Source organism: Oncorhynchus nerka, linkage group LG2, assembly GCF_034236695.1.
Source record: "Oncorhynchus nerka isolate Pitt River linkage group LG2, Oner_Uvic_2.0, whole genome shotgun sequence".
In the NCBI taxonomy this organism is placed as follows: domain Eukaryota; kingdom Metazoa; phylum Chordata; class Actinopteri; order Salmoniformes; family Salmonidae; genus Oncorhynchus; species Oncorhynchus nerka.
The window spans coordinates 22064809-22084067 of NC_088397.1; the positions used below are offsets into that span (position 1 = coordinate 22064809).

Here is a 19259-nt window from a genome sequence, read left to right on the forward strand (position 1 = left end):
GTAATGTGCCGTTTGTACTCTGTTCACGCTTTTCCTCAACTGGAGTCCGTTACACCGTGCCTTTCTCAGTTCTTTAGGAATTCTGAAATATGAATTTAGGAAAGATGGCTAACACATTGATCCTACTTTGTCATACACCCTATGTTATCAATTCAACTACCACGGAGAAAGGAAAACCAGCAGTACTGCATATGTCAAGGCTGGAGTGAAATAGCCCTGTACCAAGATGTTGAGTTGACCTGTGCACAGTACATTTACTGGTATACAGGAAGTTAAATCATTCGGGATGCGTTTTGGTGAACGCTCAGGTGTCTGAATGGGATGGCTCTTGTGTCCATGCTGGGAGTGTCATGTCTGACTAAACTGACAGACTGATAATGGCCACACATACACACTGCCACAGGGACTGTGGTGTTTTCTCTGTTTTGTGTAGTAATGTGGGAACCTGGCAAGTCTAAATGCACTTCCTTTAATCAAACCGTAGAGGCCAGACTGGGGGTGATAGACATGCAATGCTCTGCTAACTCATCCTGTACTCTCTCTCCCTTCCTCCCTGAGGCTTTTCTCCCCAGCTGTTCCCTTACTCCGGAGACTGCCTTTGCTGTCCATGCACGTGTGTGTGTGGTCTTGAGATTCCCTGGGTGACTGTGGTGTGTAGGCCTTGCAGTACTCTAATTCACTGACGGAGGGAGACAAACACTCTTTACAGGTAGTACAGGCTTTAGTTCCAGCGCTGGTCCTGGGGAGATACAGATCAAATCACTATATTTAAAGTGCATTTAAACATGTCTTAATATGCTTTACAATCCAAATTATAATGTGAAACAAACTGCAGGCATACAGAGTATACATTGACACAACATGAAGGGGCAAGAGAGTAGGCTACAGGGAAATGCATGGGGTTAAGACAGCAGTAAAACAGGGAGTTCAGTAGGGTAGGAGTGACAGCCATGAGAAATGGTGGAGTGATCGCAGGGTAGGACATTGGAGTGGATGGATTGGAGGGGTCTGGTGGGCGGGTCAGTGTGTGGACTGTTGGTTGGATCCTGGACCATTGCATTTTATGTCTGTATCCTTGCTTCCCTAACTTTCTGCCTCTCACCATCCCCCGCTTAGGCTCACAGACTGGTGGCCACCTAAGCGGGGGATGGTGAGAGGCAGAAAGTTAGGGAAGCAAGGATACAGACACAAAATGCTAAAATGTACAGGGTTCAAAGCTTTAGTTCCAGTCCTGGTGACCTGGTCCTGGGGTGTTGCAAACACCACACACTCCATTAGAGGTCGACCATTATGATTTTTCAACACCGATACCGATTATTGGAGGACAAAAAAAAACTGATGCCGATTTAAAGAAATATATATATATTTGTAATAATGACAATTACAACAATACTGAATGAACACTTATTTTAACTTAATACAATACAACAATCTATTTAGCCTCATGATGAAACATGTCAAATTTGGTTTAAATAATGCAAAAACAAAGTGTTGGAGAAGAAAGTAAAAGTGCAGTATGTGCCATGTAAGAAAGCTAACGTTTCAGTTCCTTGTTCAGAACATGAGAACATTTGAAAGCTGGTTGTTCCTTTTAAGATGAGTCTTTAATATTCCCAGGTAAGAGGTTTTCGGTTGTAGTTATCATAGGAATTATAGGACTATTTCTCTCTATACCATTTGTATTTCATATACCTTTGACTATTGGATGTTCTTATAGGCACTTTAGTATTGCCAGTGTAACAGTATAGCTCCCATCCCTCTCCTCGCCCCTACCTGCGCTCGAACCAGGAACACATCGACAACAGCCACCCTCGAAGCAGCGTTACCCATGCAGAGCAAGGGGAACAACTACTCAAAGTCTCAGAGCGAGTGACGTTTGAAACGCTATTAGCGCGCACCCCGCTAACTAGCTAGCCATTTCACATCGGTTACACCAAATCAAATTTCAAATCAAATTTATTTATATAGCCCTTCGTACATCAGCTGATATCTCAAAGTGCTGTACAGAAACCCAGCCTAAAACCCCAAACAGCAAGCAATGCAGGTGTAGAAGCACGGTGGCTAGGAAAAACTCCCTAGAAAGGCCAAAACCTAGGAAGAAACCTAGAGAGGAACCAGGCTATGTGGGGTGGCCAGTCCTCTTCTGGCTGTGCCGGGTGGAGATTATAACAGAACATGGCCAAGATGTTCAAATGTTCATAAATGACCAGCATGGTCGAATAATAAGGCAGAACAGTTGAAACTGGAGCAGCAGCACAGTCAGGTGGAAGTTGAAACTGGAACAGCAGCATGGCCAGGTGGACTGGGGACAGCAAGGAGTCATCATGTCAGGTAGTCCTGGGGCATGGTCCTAGGGCTCAGGTCAGTTGAAACTGGAACTGCAGCATGGCCAGGTGGACTGGGGACAGCAAGGAGTCATCATGTCAGGTGGTCCTGGGGCACGGTCCTAGGGCTCAGGTCGTCCGAGAGAGAGAAAGAGAGGAGAGAATTAGAGAACGCACACTTAGATTCACACAGGACACCGAATAGGACAGGAGAAGTACTCCAGATATAACAAACTGACCCCAGCCCCCCGACACATAAACTACTGCAGCATAAATACTGGAGGCTGAGACAGGAGGGGTCAGGAGACACTGTGGCCCCATCCGAGGACACCCCCGGACAGGGCCAAACAGGAAGGATATAACCCCACCCACTTTGCCAAAGCACAGCCCCCACACCACTAGAGGGATATCTTCAACCACCAACTTACCATCCTGAGACAAGGCTGAGTATAGCCCACAAAGATCTCCGCCACGGCACAACCCAAGGGGGGCGCCAACCCAGACAGGATGGCCACAACAGTGAATCAACCCACTCAGGTGACGCACCCCCTCCAGGGACGGCATGAGAGAGCCCCAGTAAGCCAGTGACTCAGCCCCTGTAATAGGGTTAGAGGCAGAGAATCCCAGTGGAAAGAGGGGAACCGGCCAGGCAGAGACAGCAAGGGCGGTTCGTTGCTCCAGAGCCTTTCCGTTCACCTTCCCACTCCTGGGCCAGACTACACTCAATCATATGACCCACTGAAGAGATGAGTCTTCAGTAAAGACTTAAAGGTTGAGACCGAGTTTGCGTCTCTGACATGGGTAGGCAGACCGTTCCATAAAAATGGAGCTCTATAGGAGAAAGCTATATCTCGGGAGCTATATCTCACCAGTCTCATCTTGGGAGTTGATAGGCTTGAAGTCATAAACAGCGCAATGCTTGAAGCACAGTGACGACCTGCTGGCAAAACGCACAAAAGTGCTGTTTGAATGAATGCTTACGAGCCTGCTGGTGCCTACCATCACTCAGTCAGACTGCTCTATCAAATCATAGACTTAATTATAACATAACACACAGAAATACGAGCCTTAGGTCATTAATATGGTCAAATCCGGAAACTAATTTAGAAAACAAAATGTTTATTCTTTCAGTGAAATACGGAACCGTTCTGTATTTTATCTATTGGATTGGCATCCCTAAGTCTAAATATTCCTGTTACATTGCAAAATCTTCAATGTTATGTCATAATTACGTAAAATTCTGGCAAATTAGTTCGCAATGAGCCAGGCGGCCCAAACTTTTGCATATACCCTGACTCTGCATGCAATGAACTCGAGAAGTGACACAATTTCACCTGGTTAATATTGCCTGCTAACCTGGATTTCTTTTAACTTCTTGCGTCGAGCCATCCCGGATCCGGTATCGTGACTACAGCCTCAAGCTCATTACCAAAACGCAACGTTAACTATTCATGAAAATCGCAAATGAAATGAAATTAATCTATTTGCTCTCAAGCTTAGCCTTTTGTTAACAACACTGTCATCTCAGATTTTCAAAATATGCTTCTCAACCAGTGCAAAGCAAGCATTTGTGTAACAGTATTGATGGCTAACGTAGCATTTAGCGTAGCATTTAGCGTTAGCATTCAGCAGGCAACATTTACACAAAAAAACAGAAAAGCATTCAAATAAAATCATTTACCTTTGAAGAACTTCAGATGTTTTCAATGAGGAGACTCTCAGATAGCAAATGTTCAGTTTTTCCTGAAAGATGATTTGTTTAGGACAAATCGCTCCGTTTTCTGCGTCACGTTTAGCTACGAAAAAAACCCTGTATCCAGGATTGTGTAAATCTATCAGCAAGCTCATTACCATAACACAACGTTAACTATTCATGAAAATCGCAAATGAAATGAAATTAATCTATTTGCTCTCAAGCTTAGCCTTTTGTTAACAACACTGTCATCTCAGATTTTCAAAATATGCTTCTCAACCATTGCAAAACAAGCGGAAATAAAGTGTAACAGTATTGATGGCTAACGTACCATTTAGCATTAGCATTCAGCATGCAACATTTTCCACAAAAACCATAAAAGCATTCAAATAAAATCATTTACCTTTGAAGAACTTCAGATGTTTTCAATGAGGAGACTGTTAGATAGCAAATGTTCCGTTTTTACAAAAAATATTATTTGTGTCGACTAATCGCTCCGTTTTGTTCATCACGTTTGGGTAAGGAAAAAATAATATTAATAAGTCATTAAAACGCTAACTTTTTTCCAAATTAACTCCATAATATCGACAGAAACATGGCAAACGATGTTTAGAATCAATCCTCAAGGTGTTTTTCACATATCTATCGACGATAAAATCCATCGTGGCAGTTTACTTTCAATTCTGAAGAAATGGAACGCGCATGGACCTACAGATTACGCACACAGGACACCGGGCGGGACACCAGGTAAATGTAGTCTCTTATGGTCAATCTTCCAATGATATGCCTACAAACACGTCACAATGCTGCAGACACCTCGGGGAATAGACAGAAAGCGCAGGCTCATTCCTGGCGCATTCACAGCCATATAAGGAGACATTGGAACACAGCGCCTTCAGAATCTGGGGCATTTCCTGTATGAAACTTCATCTTGGTTTCGCCTGTTGCATTAGTTCTGGGGCACGCACAGATAATATCTTTGCAGTTTTGGAGACGTCAGAGTTCTGTCTTTCCAAGGCTGTCAATTCCATACATAGTCGAGCATCTTTTCGTGACAAAATATTGCGCTTAAAACGGGCATGTCTTTTTATCCAATAATGACACAGCGCCCCCATCAGGTTCAACAGGTTAACTAAATATGCAGGTTTAAAAATATATACTTCTGTGTATTGATTTTAAGAAAGGCATTGATGTTTATGGTTAGGGACACATTGGAGCAACGACAGTCCTTTTTCGCGAATGCGCACCGCATCGATTATATGCAACGCAGGACACACTAGATAAACTAGTAATATCATCAACCACATAACTAGTGATTATGATTGATTGATTGTTTTTTGTAATGGAGGATCTTCATCAGATGACACTCATAGGACATCATGTTACACAATACATGTATGTTTTGTTCGATAATGTGCATATTTATATCCAAAAATCTCTGTTTACATTGGTGCCTTACGTGCAGTAATGTTTTGATTCCAAAACATCAAGTGATTTTGTAGAAATACTCATAATAAGCATTGATAAAAGATAAAAGTGCTATTCACAGAATTAAAGATAGACTTCTTCTAAAAATGCAACCGCTGTGTCAGATTTCAAAAAAACTTTACGGAAAAAAAAAACAATCTGAGAACGGCGCTCAGAGCCCAAAACAGCCAGAGGAATATCCACCATTTTGGAACCAAAACAAAGTTAGAAACAACACCATAAATATTCACTTACCTTTGATGATCTTCATCAGAAGGCCCTCCCAGGAATCCCAGTTTGACAATAAATGACTGATTTGTTCCATAAAGTTTCATCATTTATGTCCAAATAGCCACTTGTTGTTAGCTTGTTTAGCCCAGTAATCCATCTTCATCCAGACAAAAACTTGGAAAGTTCCGTTACAGTCCTTTAGAAATATGTCAAACGATGTATGGAATCGATCTTTAGGATGTTTTTAACATAAAACATCAATAATGTTCCAACCGGAGAATGCCTTCAGAAAAGCACAGGAACGAGAGGTAACTCTGTCGGGAGCGCGCGTCATGAGACCAAGGCTCTCTGCCAGACCACTGACTCAAAGAGGTCGCATGAGCCCCTCCTTTATAGTATAATCCTCAAACGAGTTTCTAAAGACGGTTGACATCTAGTGGAAGCCGTAGGAAGTGCAACTTTATCCATATCTCAATGTGTATTCGGTAGGCCAAGCTTTGAAAAGCTACAAACCTCAGATGTCCCACTTCCTGGTTGGATTTTTCTCAGGTTTTCGCCTGCCATATGAGTTCTGTTATACTCACAGACATCATTCAAACACTTTTAGAAACTTCAGAGTGTTTTCTATCAAATAATAATAATAATATGCATATATTAGCATCGCTATTCATCCAATAGCACGCTATCCACCCAAAAGTGAAAATGCTGCCCCATCCCAAAAAGGTTAAATAAAGTTGTAAAAAAAAATTTAAAAAAAAAAAAAAATTGGCAAAATTGGCGTCCAAAAATACCGATTTTCGATTGTTATGAAAACTTGAAATCGGCCCTAATTAATCGGCCATTCCGATTAATCGGTCGACCTCTACACTCCATGCCAATGTCCACTCAGAATGTGATTCTTTGAATTTTTTATGCCAAGATGGCATTCTAGGATCTACATTTTCAAAAGTTTACTGAACTTTGTGTATGGCTGTGGATGATTGGACTCTACCCAAGCAGTTGGCGCCAAAGGACTATTGGGTAACAGTTGAATGGGCTGTGGTTTAAGCATCAACCTCTTTAGCTGGCACCTGAAAGCCTTTACTAATGATACCCAAATCTGACAGCTGACTTTAATTTGAAACTGTGCCTTTTGCAAATAAAAAAGCAATAGGCCTTTATGGTTAGGTCTGATCATGCAGTAGGCTTAGCGACCATTTTTGTTTAATATAAGCTACAGGCTATAAATAAGTGGAGAGCATCTTCAGCACCCCTACTTCCTGCGGCTATGGAGGGACATTGGTATGCAGCTAGGGTCCTTTTCTACAGTTTACTGCTAAAACATATTTAGCTGTTAATTCGGCAATCTGACTAAAGTATGACTTCACTTGATATGCTGAAATAAAAACTCCGTAATTCACGAAACCGTGCCTGGTCCTGCGTTTTCAGTCGCTAAAACGTTAGGTCTATCCGTGCGTTTCTGTGTGTGTATGAGTGTTGTGTGATGACGCGATGATCCGCAAGCCATAGAGGGATCGATGGAGACTGGTATAGATGGAGACATACCGATAGAGGGAGGGAAGAAAGACATCGTGGCACTAGAACTGTAGTGTATGGGAATATCAAGTAGAGAGAGAAAGAGATAAATATAGCATCAACAACGAAAGAGATAGTGAAAGAGAGAACACGGGCTGTGAATTCGCGGACGACATGAGATTTCTACATGAATAGTATAAAATGCTTTAAAACTCAGCGTTTTGCCTTACAAACGTGTTGTCAGACGACAGCCACTAAAACAGGACTACACATCAAGATCAGGTATGTAACACTTAACCAGATCCATCTTTTGACAAATCCGTTAGTCTATGTCAGTAAGAGAATGTTGATATTGTGTGGCGTTGCCTCTCTTGGACGGTTACGCACGCGATTCTTGCCTTGGTAAATATGGGGCAGCAGTTTTTTGATTGCAAACCGTTCATGTCATTTCTACCATATGTTAAAATTCATCTGTACATGTATGTTGCTGTTACTGCGTCATAAACTGTGTGAATTATCGCCAGGAATGCGCGAGAGGGAGAGAGTATTCTATGCAGGGATCTAACATGTCTCGTTTTGAGGATTTGGAGGATGTGATGCGCCTGTGAAATTATGCCACCAAAGCGAGATGGCGTTTCTTCTTCCTGTGGTATTTTATGAATGAAAGGGGCAGAGTAGGTTAGCCTGTGATGTCGTATTCTAGACCCACTGACAACAAACGAGGTCGTTTTTAACTCTTACTTTCTCTATAGCATACCCCGTTGCAAGCCCGCGGTGGACATGCATTATTACACACACACACACACACACACACACACACAGTAGGCTACATTCCACCAACATGATGGCAACGTGACTCACAGTCTGACTAACAGTAAGCCAATGCTAAACCATTTTTAATCGCTTCATATTTTCAGGGGGTCCATCTGGACAGTGTATGCTTGCCCGATTAACGTTATGTGTGCTGTTTATGGCAGGCTTTCTTCCATGACTATCATTGCTGTAAGAGAGAGAGGGTGTGTGTGTGTGTTTGTTTGTTTGTTCCCGGTCCTTATGTTTGTTTGGGTTCATAGTAGGAGGGAGAAAGGAGAAGAGGGGGAGGGATGACAGTAATTCCAGTGATTAAGCTTTGTAGTGTAGCAGATGGTAGTAAAGAGAGATTGGACCATGGCTGCGTGTGTGTAGGTGGGTGTTGGACGAAATGTGTGTGTCATCTTCCATGCCCACGTTATGGTTGCATCATAACCGTTTGTGGACTGAGCTATGATGAGTGGACACATCAGAGTTAGGGTTAGTAATTGTCCTTACTACTGTCCTTTCTAGCATGGGGATATGGTGACCAGCAAGGGCCTGAGTTTCTGATGTCCTTTCTAAGAATGGCACATGAGTGCCCTGAAAGTATAATAAACACGTTTTTATGAGTGGCACCTATTTCCTTTAATGTTCATGTGATTTTTGGCTGCACCTTGGCTCACACTGGTTGAAGTGCTGTCTCTGTTCCTCTCCTGCGGTCTGTCTGTCCACTCCTCTCCTGCTGTCTGTCTGTCTGCTTCTCTCCTGCATGTCCCCCAGATACTGACCAGCAGGAGCATGGATTGTGTATGTCAGGATCAGCATAGTCTACTATCCTACACTGTGTGTGTGTGTGTGTGTGTGTGTTGTGTGTGTGTGAAGGAGGCATGCTGCTAAGTTAAGACCTGGGAATCGGGTCAATGCAGACAGTCCAGAAAACAGAGAGGTTAAGCTCAATGATTAGCTGCTAAGCCTAGACCCCTGTAGAGCTGTAACACACACACATGCATAAACACGCTTACAGTCGGGCAAAAAAGTATTTAGTCAGACACCAATTGTGCAAGTTTTCCCACTTAAACAGATGAGAGAGGCCTGTAATTTTCATTATAGGTACACTTCAACTATGACAGACAAAATGGAAAAAAAATCCAGAAAATCACATTGTAGGATTTTTAATGAATTTATTTGCAAATTATGGTGGAAAATAAGTATTTGGTCAATAACAAAAGTTTATCTCAATACTTTGTTATATACCCTTTGTTGGCAATGACAGAGGTCAAACGTTTTCTGTAAGTCTTCACAAGGTTTTCACACACTGTTGTTGGTATTTTGGCCCATTCCTCCATGCAGATCTCCTCTAGAGCAGTGATGTTTTGGGGCTGTTGCTGGGCAACACAGACTTTCAACTCCCTCCAAAGATTTTATATGGGGTTGAGATCTGGAGACTGGCTAGGCCACTCCAGGACCTTGAAATGCTTCTTACGAAGCCACTCCTTCGTTGCCCGGGCGGTGTGTTTGGGATCATTGTCATGGTGAAAGACCCCGCCACGTTTCATCTTCAATGCCCTTGCTGATGGAAGGAGGTTTTCACTCAAAATCTCACGATACATGGCCCCATTCATTCTTTCCTTTACACGGATCAGTCATCCTGGTCCCTTTGCAGAAAAACAGCCCCAAAGCATGATGTTTCCACCCCCATGCTTCACAGTAGGTATGGTGTTCTTTGGATGCAACTCAGCATTCTTTGTCCTCCAAACACGACGAGTTGAGTTTTTACCAAAAAGTTATATTTTGGTTTCATCTGACCATATGACATTGTCCCAATCTTCTTCTGGATCATCCAAATGCTCTCTAGCAGACTTCAGACGGGCCTGGACATGTACTGGCTTAATCAGGGGAACCCGTCTGGCACTGCAGGATTTGAGTCCCTGGCGGCGTAGTGTGTTACTGATGGTAGGCTTTGTTACTTTGGTCCCAGCTCTCTGCATGTCATTCACTAGGTCCCCCCGTGTGGTTCTGGGATTTTTGCTCACCGTTCTTGTGATCATTTTGACCCCACGGGGTGAGATCTTGCGTGGAGCCCCAGATCGAGGGAGATTATCAGTGGTCTTGTATGTCTTCCATTTCCTAATAATTGCTCCCACAGTTGATTTCTTCAAACCAAGCTGCTTACCTATTGCAGATTCAGTCTTCCCAGCCTGGTGCAGGTCTACAATTTTGTTTCTGGTGTCCTTTGACTGCTATTTGGTCTTGGCCATAGTGGAGTTTGGAGTGTGACTGTTTGAGGTTGTGGACAGGTGTCTTTTATACTGATAACAAGTTCAAACAGGTGCAATTAATACAGGTAACGAGTGGAGGACAGAGGAGCCTCTTAAAGAAGAAGTTACAGGTCTGTGAGAGCCAGAAATCTTGCTTGTTTGTAGGTGACCAAATACTTATTTTCCACCATAATTTGCAAATAAATTAATTACAAATCCTACAATGTGATTTTCTGGATTTGTTTTCCTCATTTTGTCTGTCATAGTTGAAGTGTACCTATGATGAAAATTACAGGCCTCTCTCATCTTTTTAAGTGGGGGAACTTGCACAATTGGTGGCTGACTAAATACTTTTTTTGCCTCACTGTATATACATACACACACGCACACTAAGCCCATCTTAATGTCGGAGAAATGATGGAATGAAGGGATTGTTGTCTAGAACTGGGATGAAGACAGGTTAAGAAGTGGTTTTAAATGTTCTACAAACAAAGCTTTCTAATGTGAAATATATATGCGGGACACCAAGATTTTAATGCTCATTTCCTCTGTTTGCATCACTCTCCATCACACCCATGCACGGACACGTGCATGCATGCACACCCACAGAGAGAACAGATGAAGCATTGAAGCAGTGTGTGACTAGATGTGAACAGGAGAAACCCAGTCAGAGTTTGGTTCCATTCTATACATCTGTATGGAATTGTGCGTGTGAGTGAGTGTGAGTGTGAGTGAGTGAGTGAGTGAGTGAGTGAGTGAGTGAGTGAGAGAGAGAGAGAGAGAGAGAGAGAGAGAGAGAGAGAGAGACAGAGAGACAGAGAGACAGAGAGAGAGTCAGCCAAGGGTGTGTGTGGAACTGCATTCATTCATAGGGGCGACTTGCACATACAAAAAGTTGACAGGTGTGTGTGCGACAGACAGACAGTCAGTCTCTCAGGAAGCTAACCACTGAGACTATCAGGCACACACACGGGAGAAGATGAGAGGAGAGATGAGGAGAAGAGAGAGATGGACAAATGCTGAGTAGAGGAGTATTGGTCTATGCCAAAGTGATCTCCTAATGTAGAGTTGGCTGGGCTGGTCCAGATGCATTTACACTATTCATTCATTAAAGCACTCTATCCTTCCATCTCTAATCATCAGAGAAGGGGAGGAAAGAAAGATGGTCAGAGTGAGACAGTCCCATTTGGTAAGAGTGTCATCAATCTCTGTGCCCTAGTGTCAAGGACGGAAGTGTGTGTGTGTGTGTGTCTGTGTGTCGTGTGTGTGTGTTCGCGTGTGGTGTATGTGCGTGTGTGTGTGTGTGTGTGTGCGCGCACGGGCACCTTTAGACTGAAATTCCCACATTGGTCCATAAATATTAGTATGTCTGCACCTAGTGGTGTTGTTCTAGATTGAAGTGGGATTGTAATTCCAGTGTTGTCATTTGGTGTTAGAGGTCCTTATAACAGGGTTTAGCCCCAGAGCTGTTCAATAATACATGCGCACACATACTGCCAAGAATGCAGAATAGTATTTGAGGAATAGGTTCAAATACAGAAAGATGAGTTGTGGTGAGTTAACGGTAGTTCAAAGCTTTTGTTTCATCAGGGATACCCCCTTGTCAGTACCTGTGTCTGTCTCCACCTGGGGTCAGTACATGTGTCTGTCTCTACCTGGGGTCAGTACATGTGTCTGTCTCTACCTGAAGTCAGTACATGTGTCTGTCTCCACCTGGGGTCAGTACATGTGTCTGTCTCTACCTGGGGTCAGTACATGTGTCTGTCTCTACCTGGGGTCAGTACATGTGTCTGTCTCTACCTGGGGTCAGTACATGTGTCTGTCTCTACCTGGGGTCAGTACATGTGTCTGTCTCTACCTGGGGTCAGTACATGTGTCTGTCTCTACCTGGGGTCAGTACATGTCTGTCTCTACCTGGAGTCAGTACATGTTTCTGTCTCTACCTGGGGTCAGTACATGTGTCTGTCTCTACCTGGGGTCAGTACATGTGGCTATCTCCACCTGGGATCAGTCCATGTGTCTGTCTCTACCTGGAGTCAGTACATGTGTCTGTCTCTACCTGGAGTCAGTACATGAAGTACATAACTCTCTCTCTCTCTTCTCTCTCTCTCGTTTTAATACCTGTGTCCAGGCAGTAGGGGGCAGCATGCCTGAGCAGAGTAATGACTACAGGGTGGTGGTGTTTGGAGCGGGGGGAGTGGGGAAGAGCTCCCTGGTCCTACGCTTTGTTAAAGGCACCTTCAGGGACACCTATATTCCCACTGTGGAGGACACCTATCGACAGGTGAGACAGGGACACCTATATTCCCACTGTGGAGGACACCTATCGACAGGTGAGACAGGGAGAGGAGGAGGAGAGGAAGGAAGACCGAGGCTGCATCTGGAACACCCTAATCCCTCTTTAGTCCACTACTACATGGCCTGAACATAGTGCACTTCAGAGAATAGGGTGCCGTTTCAGACAAAACGATGCACTGACAGGTAATCAGGGATGGGCAGTAGGCCAACTGCTTTATATAGACATAATTACCATATATAGTGTGTCCAGAGGGCTATTTTATCCACTGATCTGATGCACCAAGTCAAATGATACAACTTAGTGATCAAAAGAGCATTGAGTATAAGCAATGTTGTTTTTCAATGAATGATCATGTATTATCCTAATTATACTAATTGTGTGTGTATGTTTGTGTGTGTCTACAGGTGATCAGCTGTGATAAGAGTGTGTGTACGCTCCAGATAACTGATACAACAGGCAGTCACCAGTTCCCTGCCATGCAGAGGCTGTCCATATCTAAAGGACATGCCTTCATACTGGTCTACTCTGTAACCAGCAAACAGTCACTGGAGGAACTCAAGCCTATCTACCAACAGGTAGTTGGTTAGTTGTAGGTGTGTGTGTGTGTGTGTGACTGTGTGGGTGACTATGTGTTGTAATCTCTCCTTGTGTTCTCCAGGTGATAGCCATAAAGGGGAACATAGAGGCCATCCCCATCATGTTGGTGGGCAACAAGAGTGATGAGACCCAGAGAGAGGTGGAGACTAAAGATGGAGAGGCACAGGTCGGTAACGTTAAACATCTGAAATGTTAAAAAATAATACATCTGACCTGGGTTCAGTAGAACTACATAATGCACATTTCTCCTGTTAATAACAATAATCAAATGAATCCTATTAATAATCCTACTGTGTGGTCTTCAAGGCGACCACGTGGAAGTGTGCGTTCATGGAGACGTCAGCTAAGACCAACCACAACGTGACCGAGCTGTTCCAGGAGCTGCTCAACCTGGACAAGAAGAGAAACATGAGTCTCAACATCGACGGGAAACGGTCCGGAAAACAGTCCAGAGCTGAGAGACTGAAGGGGAAATGTAGTGTCATGTAGAGAGGAGGAAAGAAGAGAGGGATGGAGGAAGGAAGGAAGGAAGGAAGGAAGGAAGGAAGGAAGGAAGGAAGGAAGGAAGGAAGGAAGGAAGGAAGGGAGGTAACAAGGAAGACAGAAAGTGTGAGGATAGAAGGAATGGGAGAGGGAGAGAAAGAGAAGAGAGTGACCACTGGTGGGTTCTATACCTCTCCCTCTCCCTATCCTCCTCTCTCATCTCCTGTCTGCCTGACCAGGGTCCTAACCATCCATACAGTCCCACTGTAGTGAAAAGATTAGGGGGGGTAGTCTGAACACGACTCGAACCCGCAACCCTGCATCTGTCAGCATCAGTCCAACACCTCAGCCATTACGCCGTGAGGTCCCAACCTCTTGGCGAGGTCACTAGATGTTACACTAGGGACACTCCAACATAATGTACATATCCTATGTATACCTGGCCTCCCTCCCTAGCACCTCTGAAAGATACAGACAGTATACCCCCGAACCGTCTCTGTCATCATGCAAAATGGAGAATCCTCTTAACTTCTCATTCAAAATGGCTTCTAAATCATTACTTGAAATGGAGAAACGTTGAACTTGTGACATCAACAATCCCTCTAAGACTTTAGCTCAGTGTTAAAACAAGGGAAGGGCAGTGGTTCACGTCTGACTTGGAATCCGAGGAAAGAGAACCTGGGAAAGAAAGATGTGGTAGTTGGACTGAAATGTTAAGAAGTCTGCCTGGGACACTTGGTAGTTGGACTGAAATGTTAAGAAGTCTGCCTGGGACACTTGGTAGTTGGACTGAAATGTTAAGAAGTCTGCCTGGGACACTTGGTAGTTGGACTGAAATGTTAAGAAGTCTGCCTGGGACACTTGGTAGTTGGACTGAAATGTTAACAAGTCTGCCTGGGACACTTGGTAGTTGGACTGAAATGTTAAGAAGTCTGCCTGGGACACTTGGTAGTTGGACTGAAATGTTAAGAAGTCTGCCTGGGACACTTGGTAGTTGGACTGAAATGTTAAGAAGTCTGCCTGGGACACTTGGTAGTTGGACTGAAATGTTAAGAAGTCTGCCTGGGACACTTGGTAGTTGGACTGAAATGTTAAGAAGTCTGCCTGGGACACTTGGTAGTTGGACTGAAATGTTAAGAAGTCTACCTGGGACACTTGGTAGTTGGACTGAAATGTTAAGAAGTCTACCTGGGACACTTGGTAGTTGGACTGAAATGTTAAGAAGTCTACCTGGGACACTTGGTAGTTGGACTTTGGTTGGATGGACGATGGAGTGGACTTGGAACATGTGAAGAGGTATTAGAAAAGTTTGTTGTGGGATTTGGACTGGGAATACTGCGGATGATGTCGTTGGGAATGTTTGCGTCGGTTGGGATTTGGACTGGGAATACTGCGGATGATGTCGTTGGGAATGTTTGCGTCGGTTGGGATTTGGACTGGGAATACTGCGGATGATGTCGTTGGGAATGTTTGCGTCGGTTGGGATTTGGACTGGGAATACTGCGGATGATGTCGTTGGGAATGTTTGCGTCGGTTGGGATTTGGACTGGGAATACTGCGGATGATGTCGTTGGGAATGTTTGCGTCGGTTGGGATTTGGACTGGGAATACTGCGGATGATGTCGTTGGGAATGTTTGCGTCGGTTGACTTTGGCCCTTGTTGTTTCATGTGAGGAGCCTTTCTGTTGGCCTTGTGTTTCCCAGGCCAAGCTGCTGAATCCTCTTCGTACACAGAGAAGCACAGAGAGGATGGAGTGACGACTCTACTCGGCGGAGGGAAGACACTCGATTAGTTTAATGCCATGCAAATACCATCACATTGCACTTAATGTCACACATACACACACAAATATAAATGCACACACACGCACATGCTTTTTGGAGACCAGTGGTCATTCACCAAGTGTATTCCTACATAGTATGTACATGAAAAAGGAGTGATATTATTATGTAAATGTCATTATATTATTGTCCCAAACACCTCTATTGGTTTATGTAAAGCAATAAGGTTGTTTGTCAAAGTACAGAATATATACTCCAGGTGGAAGTTGCCCCTAACCCGCAGATCTAGGATCAGCTTACTCCTCAAATCATAACTAACCATTAGGGGGGAATGCAAAACTGATCTTAGATCAGCATTTATGGACAAAGTCATCCTACTTCTTACTATACAGGAGAGCTAAAAGCACAATCATTTGATTGACGTTGTGTTTTTGTTTTACCATGTTCCGTTATCTATCTTGCAGAATAAATAACTGTCAATATATTTTGGACAGAGGTGGGGGAAGGAGGGAGCAGCTCTCCTGTAGTTATTATTCCAGGTGACTTGTAATGTGTACAGTATTTAAACGTGTGTTAAGGTCACCATAAGGCTGTGGATTGGTTATATAGCACGGTATTGTAACGAAACAGACAAAAAGGTTAAGCTTGCATCCCAAATGGCACCCTATTCCCTATATAGTGCACTACTTTTCTTTATGCTCTGATCTGAAGTACTTCACTAGTAATTCACTATATAGGGTACTATTTAGAACAAACTATGTGAGGGAACCAGGATCTAAACTGTCTTTCTGGAATAACACCGTTGGACCCAAAGAACTAGAAAACACCCCTTCATATCTCTCTCTAATAAAGAAGCACGGAATTGATTCGAGTTTCAACCAGGGATTGGAGTTCATTTTCAATTCAGAATATTCATTGAAATTCTGTTCATGAAAGGAAAAATCTGTCATTGAAAAAACAATGGGCAAATTGAATAGACTGAATTAGAAAGAGAAAGGTCCCCATCCCCGGTGGCCACTGTGTATGGGGTATTGAGAAGGTACGTTGTGTTGCTATGTGCTGTGTTATACTTATGGCCCAAATGTTTTCCTGACCTCATGCCCTGACCAGGAAAACGCTGATCCCCAGTTGTAGGCTATAGCTAAGGCTCAGGGTTGTTCCTGTTCAGATCACATGCTCAGGAAAAGGTCCTGGATCTGATTAGAAAACAGTGTTCTAGTGCAGTATTACACTAGAACTATAATAAAGTATACAGTCATCTATTATTCAGATCAGATTGACCCACATTTTAGTGAATTATGTGGAACGTTCTACATCAAATAGTATTAAACTAGTATGTTGTGTGTGTGTGTGTGTGTGTGTGTGTGTGTGTGTGTGTGTGTGTGTGTGTGTACAGTGCACTCAACAGTGTTAGTTTGAATCAGCACAGACACCTTTACCCCATCCTCCCACAATATTCAGTGTGTGTGTGTGTGTGTGTGTGTGTGTGTGTGTTAATGCGGTTTTATGAAGTGTCTGTCAGAGGTTCCCTGTGGAGATGACCCACGCGTTCTGCATGAGTCAGACTGCTGAGGCTCATGCACACACAAACACACACACGTACTGTACACAGTACACACACACATAAATACACAGGCATACCAAGCAGACAGAGAGCAGTCCTCTGTGCCACAGAAACTTCATTATCTGCGTGTCTCATGCGGCACCCTATCCCCTGATGTGATTCTGGTCAAAAGTAGTGCACTACATAGGGAGTAAGGTGTCGTGAGGTTTGCACATTGTCTCTTTTTCTGCACTGCTGTGTCACCCTGTAACCCTGTCTGTTGTACTCTTCCTATTAGTTTTACCACTCCCCTTCACTCCACATCTGTATATAGCTGTAAATAGCTATTAGAGTTATATAGCTGGAGGTGGATATAGAGTCTATAGAGGATTTAGTAACGTTAGGGAATGGTGACATCATGGCCCCCTTTGCCCTCTTCATAGGATTGTGGGTAGTGTGGTTCTCTTAGGAGTGAAAAGATAGAGCTGCCACTTGTGATTCCACAGAACATTATTTTAATCAGAAGGAAGATCTCTCACCTAATTGGTTGAACACCTGGGGGATTGGCCAAAGCCCAAATGGGCAGAGTCCTCCAGAAATGAACCAATGAGAGGGTTTTTTTTTTGGCGTGTGTAGTTTAGAGTGCTGGATCCTGTCTTGAGATCCACACACAAAACTAGACTTTCCTCACAAATATATCAATAACATGATTTACGTGAAATTCTGATTTTAGGAATGGTTTCAGAGAGCATTCCTATAATGACTCAGGAATGGACAAAGAGGCTGCTGTATGGCTGAATAAAAACCAAGATCGAAACACACAGAACAGAGCTGATATGATTCTAGAATAGATTATACAAGCCAGATAGTTGTGTCTGTTCTACGTAGTTTCTACCTGAAAAAGCCCCTACAGCCTTTCACTGATGTGTGTTATCAGAAAGTCATGTAGCTGGAAAGAGGGTTGCAGAAGAGAAGTGGCACAAAGGACTATGGGAAGAGTAGTTCATTGAGTGTAGTTAATCAGAAACATGTTCTATAAACTCAAGCCTACCAAGGACACAGTTTGGAATTTTTGCATCACCCCAGATCATACTATCAGCCCAGAAACAACTCCTTGCCCCTAGAAGTTCAAATATCTGAAGGGACTGGATAGGGGACAGGGTTAACTATTAGGCTTTGGGGAACTTCCGCCATATTGTTTACACGTGTCTGCTCTGCCAAACACAAAATGTGGAAGTGCCTCAAAGTTGTTTCTGGACCGGGCCTCTGAGGGGTGCAATGACCTCTGGGTAGTGTAGTTCTACTAACCTCTGTCCTTCCCTCCCTGCATGGCCCCAATAAGTGTTCCTCCCAGCCAGCATGAGAACCAATAAGGACGCAAACTGTGAAATTAACATATTTCTATTTTATTATTATAATTCTTCTGCATTAATAATGGCTTTGGTTTGAAAAGTGTAACTGTTTTTAATCTCTTATTGTTTTTGTAAACATGTTTTTTGTTTGGACCTTTTTTTAACATAATGATCATGTATAGACATTTTATTATTTTATTTTTTATATAATTATTATTATAATTATTCTAGCTATTTATTCTAGCAATAGTCTTCCTACTATAATGTACTGTGGCAATGCATCCTAACTATAAGATATAAGATATGTATATGAAGAAATTATCATATCGAATCTGCAAAAGGATTTTCCTAATAAAAACAACAGTTAAGAATCTGCCTCTTGTGTGATATTTCCTTTCACAATGTGTGTGAAATGACAGAAAGATGACCTGAAGACTACTGTAGGCTCCTATATTGAATACCTAGGATTTTGCTTAGTGGGCTGACATGGTCTTGCATGGTATAGATCAAGGTTTCCCAAACCCGGTCCCTGGCCCCCCCATGAGCGCACTTTTTGTTTTTTGTCCCAGCACTACACAGCTGACTCAAATAGTCAAAGCTTGATGATGAGCTGGTTATTTGAATCAGCTGTGTAGTGCTAGGGCAAAACCCTAAATGTGCACCTTGGGGGTGTATAGGACTGAGTATAGGATACCCTGGTAGATAACCGGGTTAGATACTAGGTGGGTTACGTGGACTGATGAGGCACTGGACAACTCGGAACTAGTAAATCTCCGACCTCCAACGCTCTGAATGGGAAAAATCATTTGGAAAGATCATCCAACTCGGAATTACAAGTCAGAAACTTCGGCATCATCCTAGAGCCCCAACAGCTCTGACCTGAAGATCACTAACATCACGATTTTTCCCAATCGGAGCTTGTT

The 19259-nt window shown here is 43.3% G+C and overlaps 1 protein-coding gene across 1 annotated transcript; it reads left to right on the forward strand.

Annotated features, from left to right (window-relative positions):
- The first annotated feature begins 7186 nt into the window (after positions 1-7186).
- On the forward strand, positions 7187-18707 carry LOC115117422 (GTP-binding protein Di-Ras1-like). Its single transcript, XM_029645893.2, has 5 exons — positions 7187-7512; positions 12412-12564; positions 12984-13154; positions 13238-13342; positions 13483-18707. The coding sequence occupies exons 2-5, from the start codon at positions 12427-12429 to the stop codon at positions 13663-13665; spliced, it is 597 nt and encodes a 198-aa protein (XP_029501753.1). The 5' UTR covers positions 7187-7512; positions 12412-12426; the 3' UTR covers positions 13666-18707.
- Positions 18708-19259: the final 552 nt, after the last annotated feature.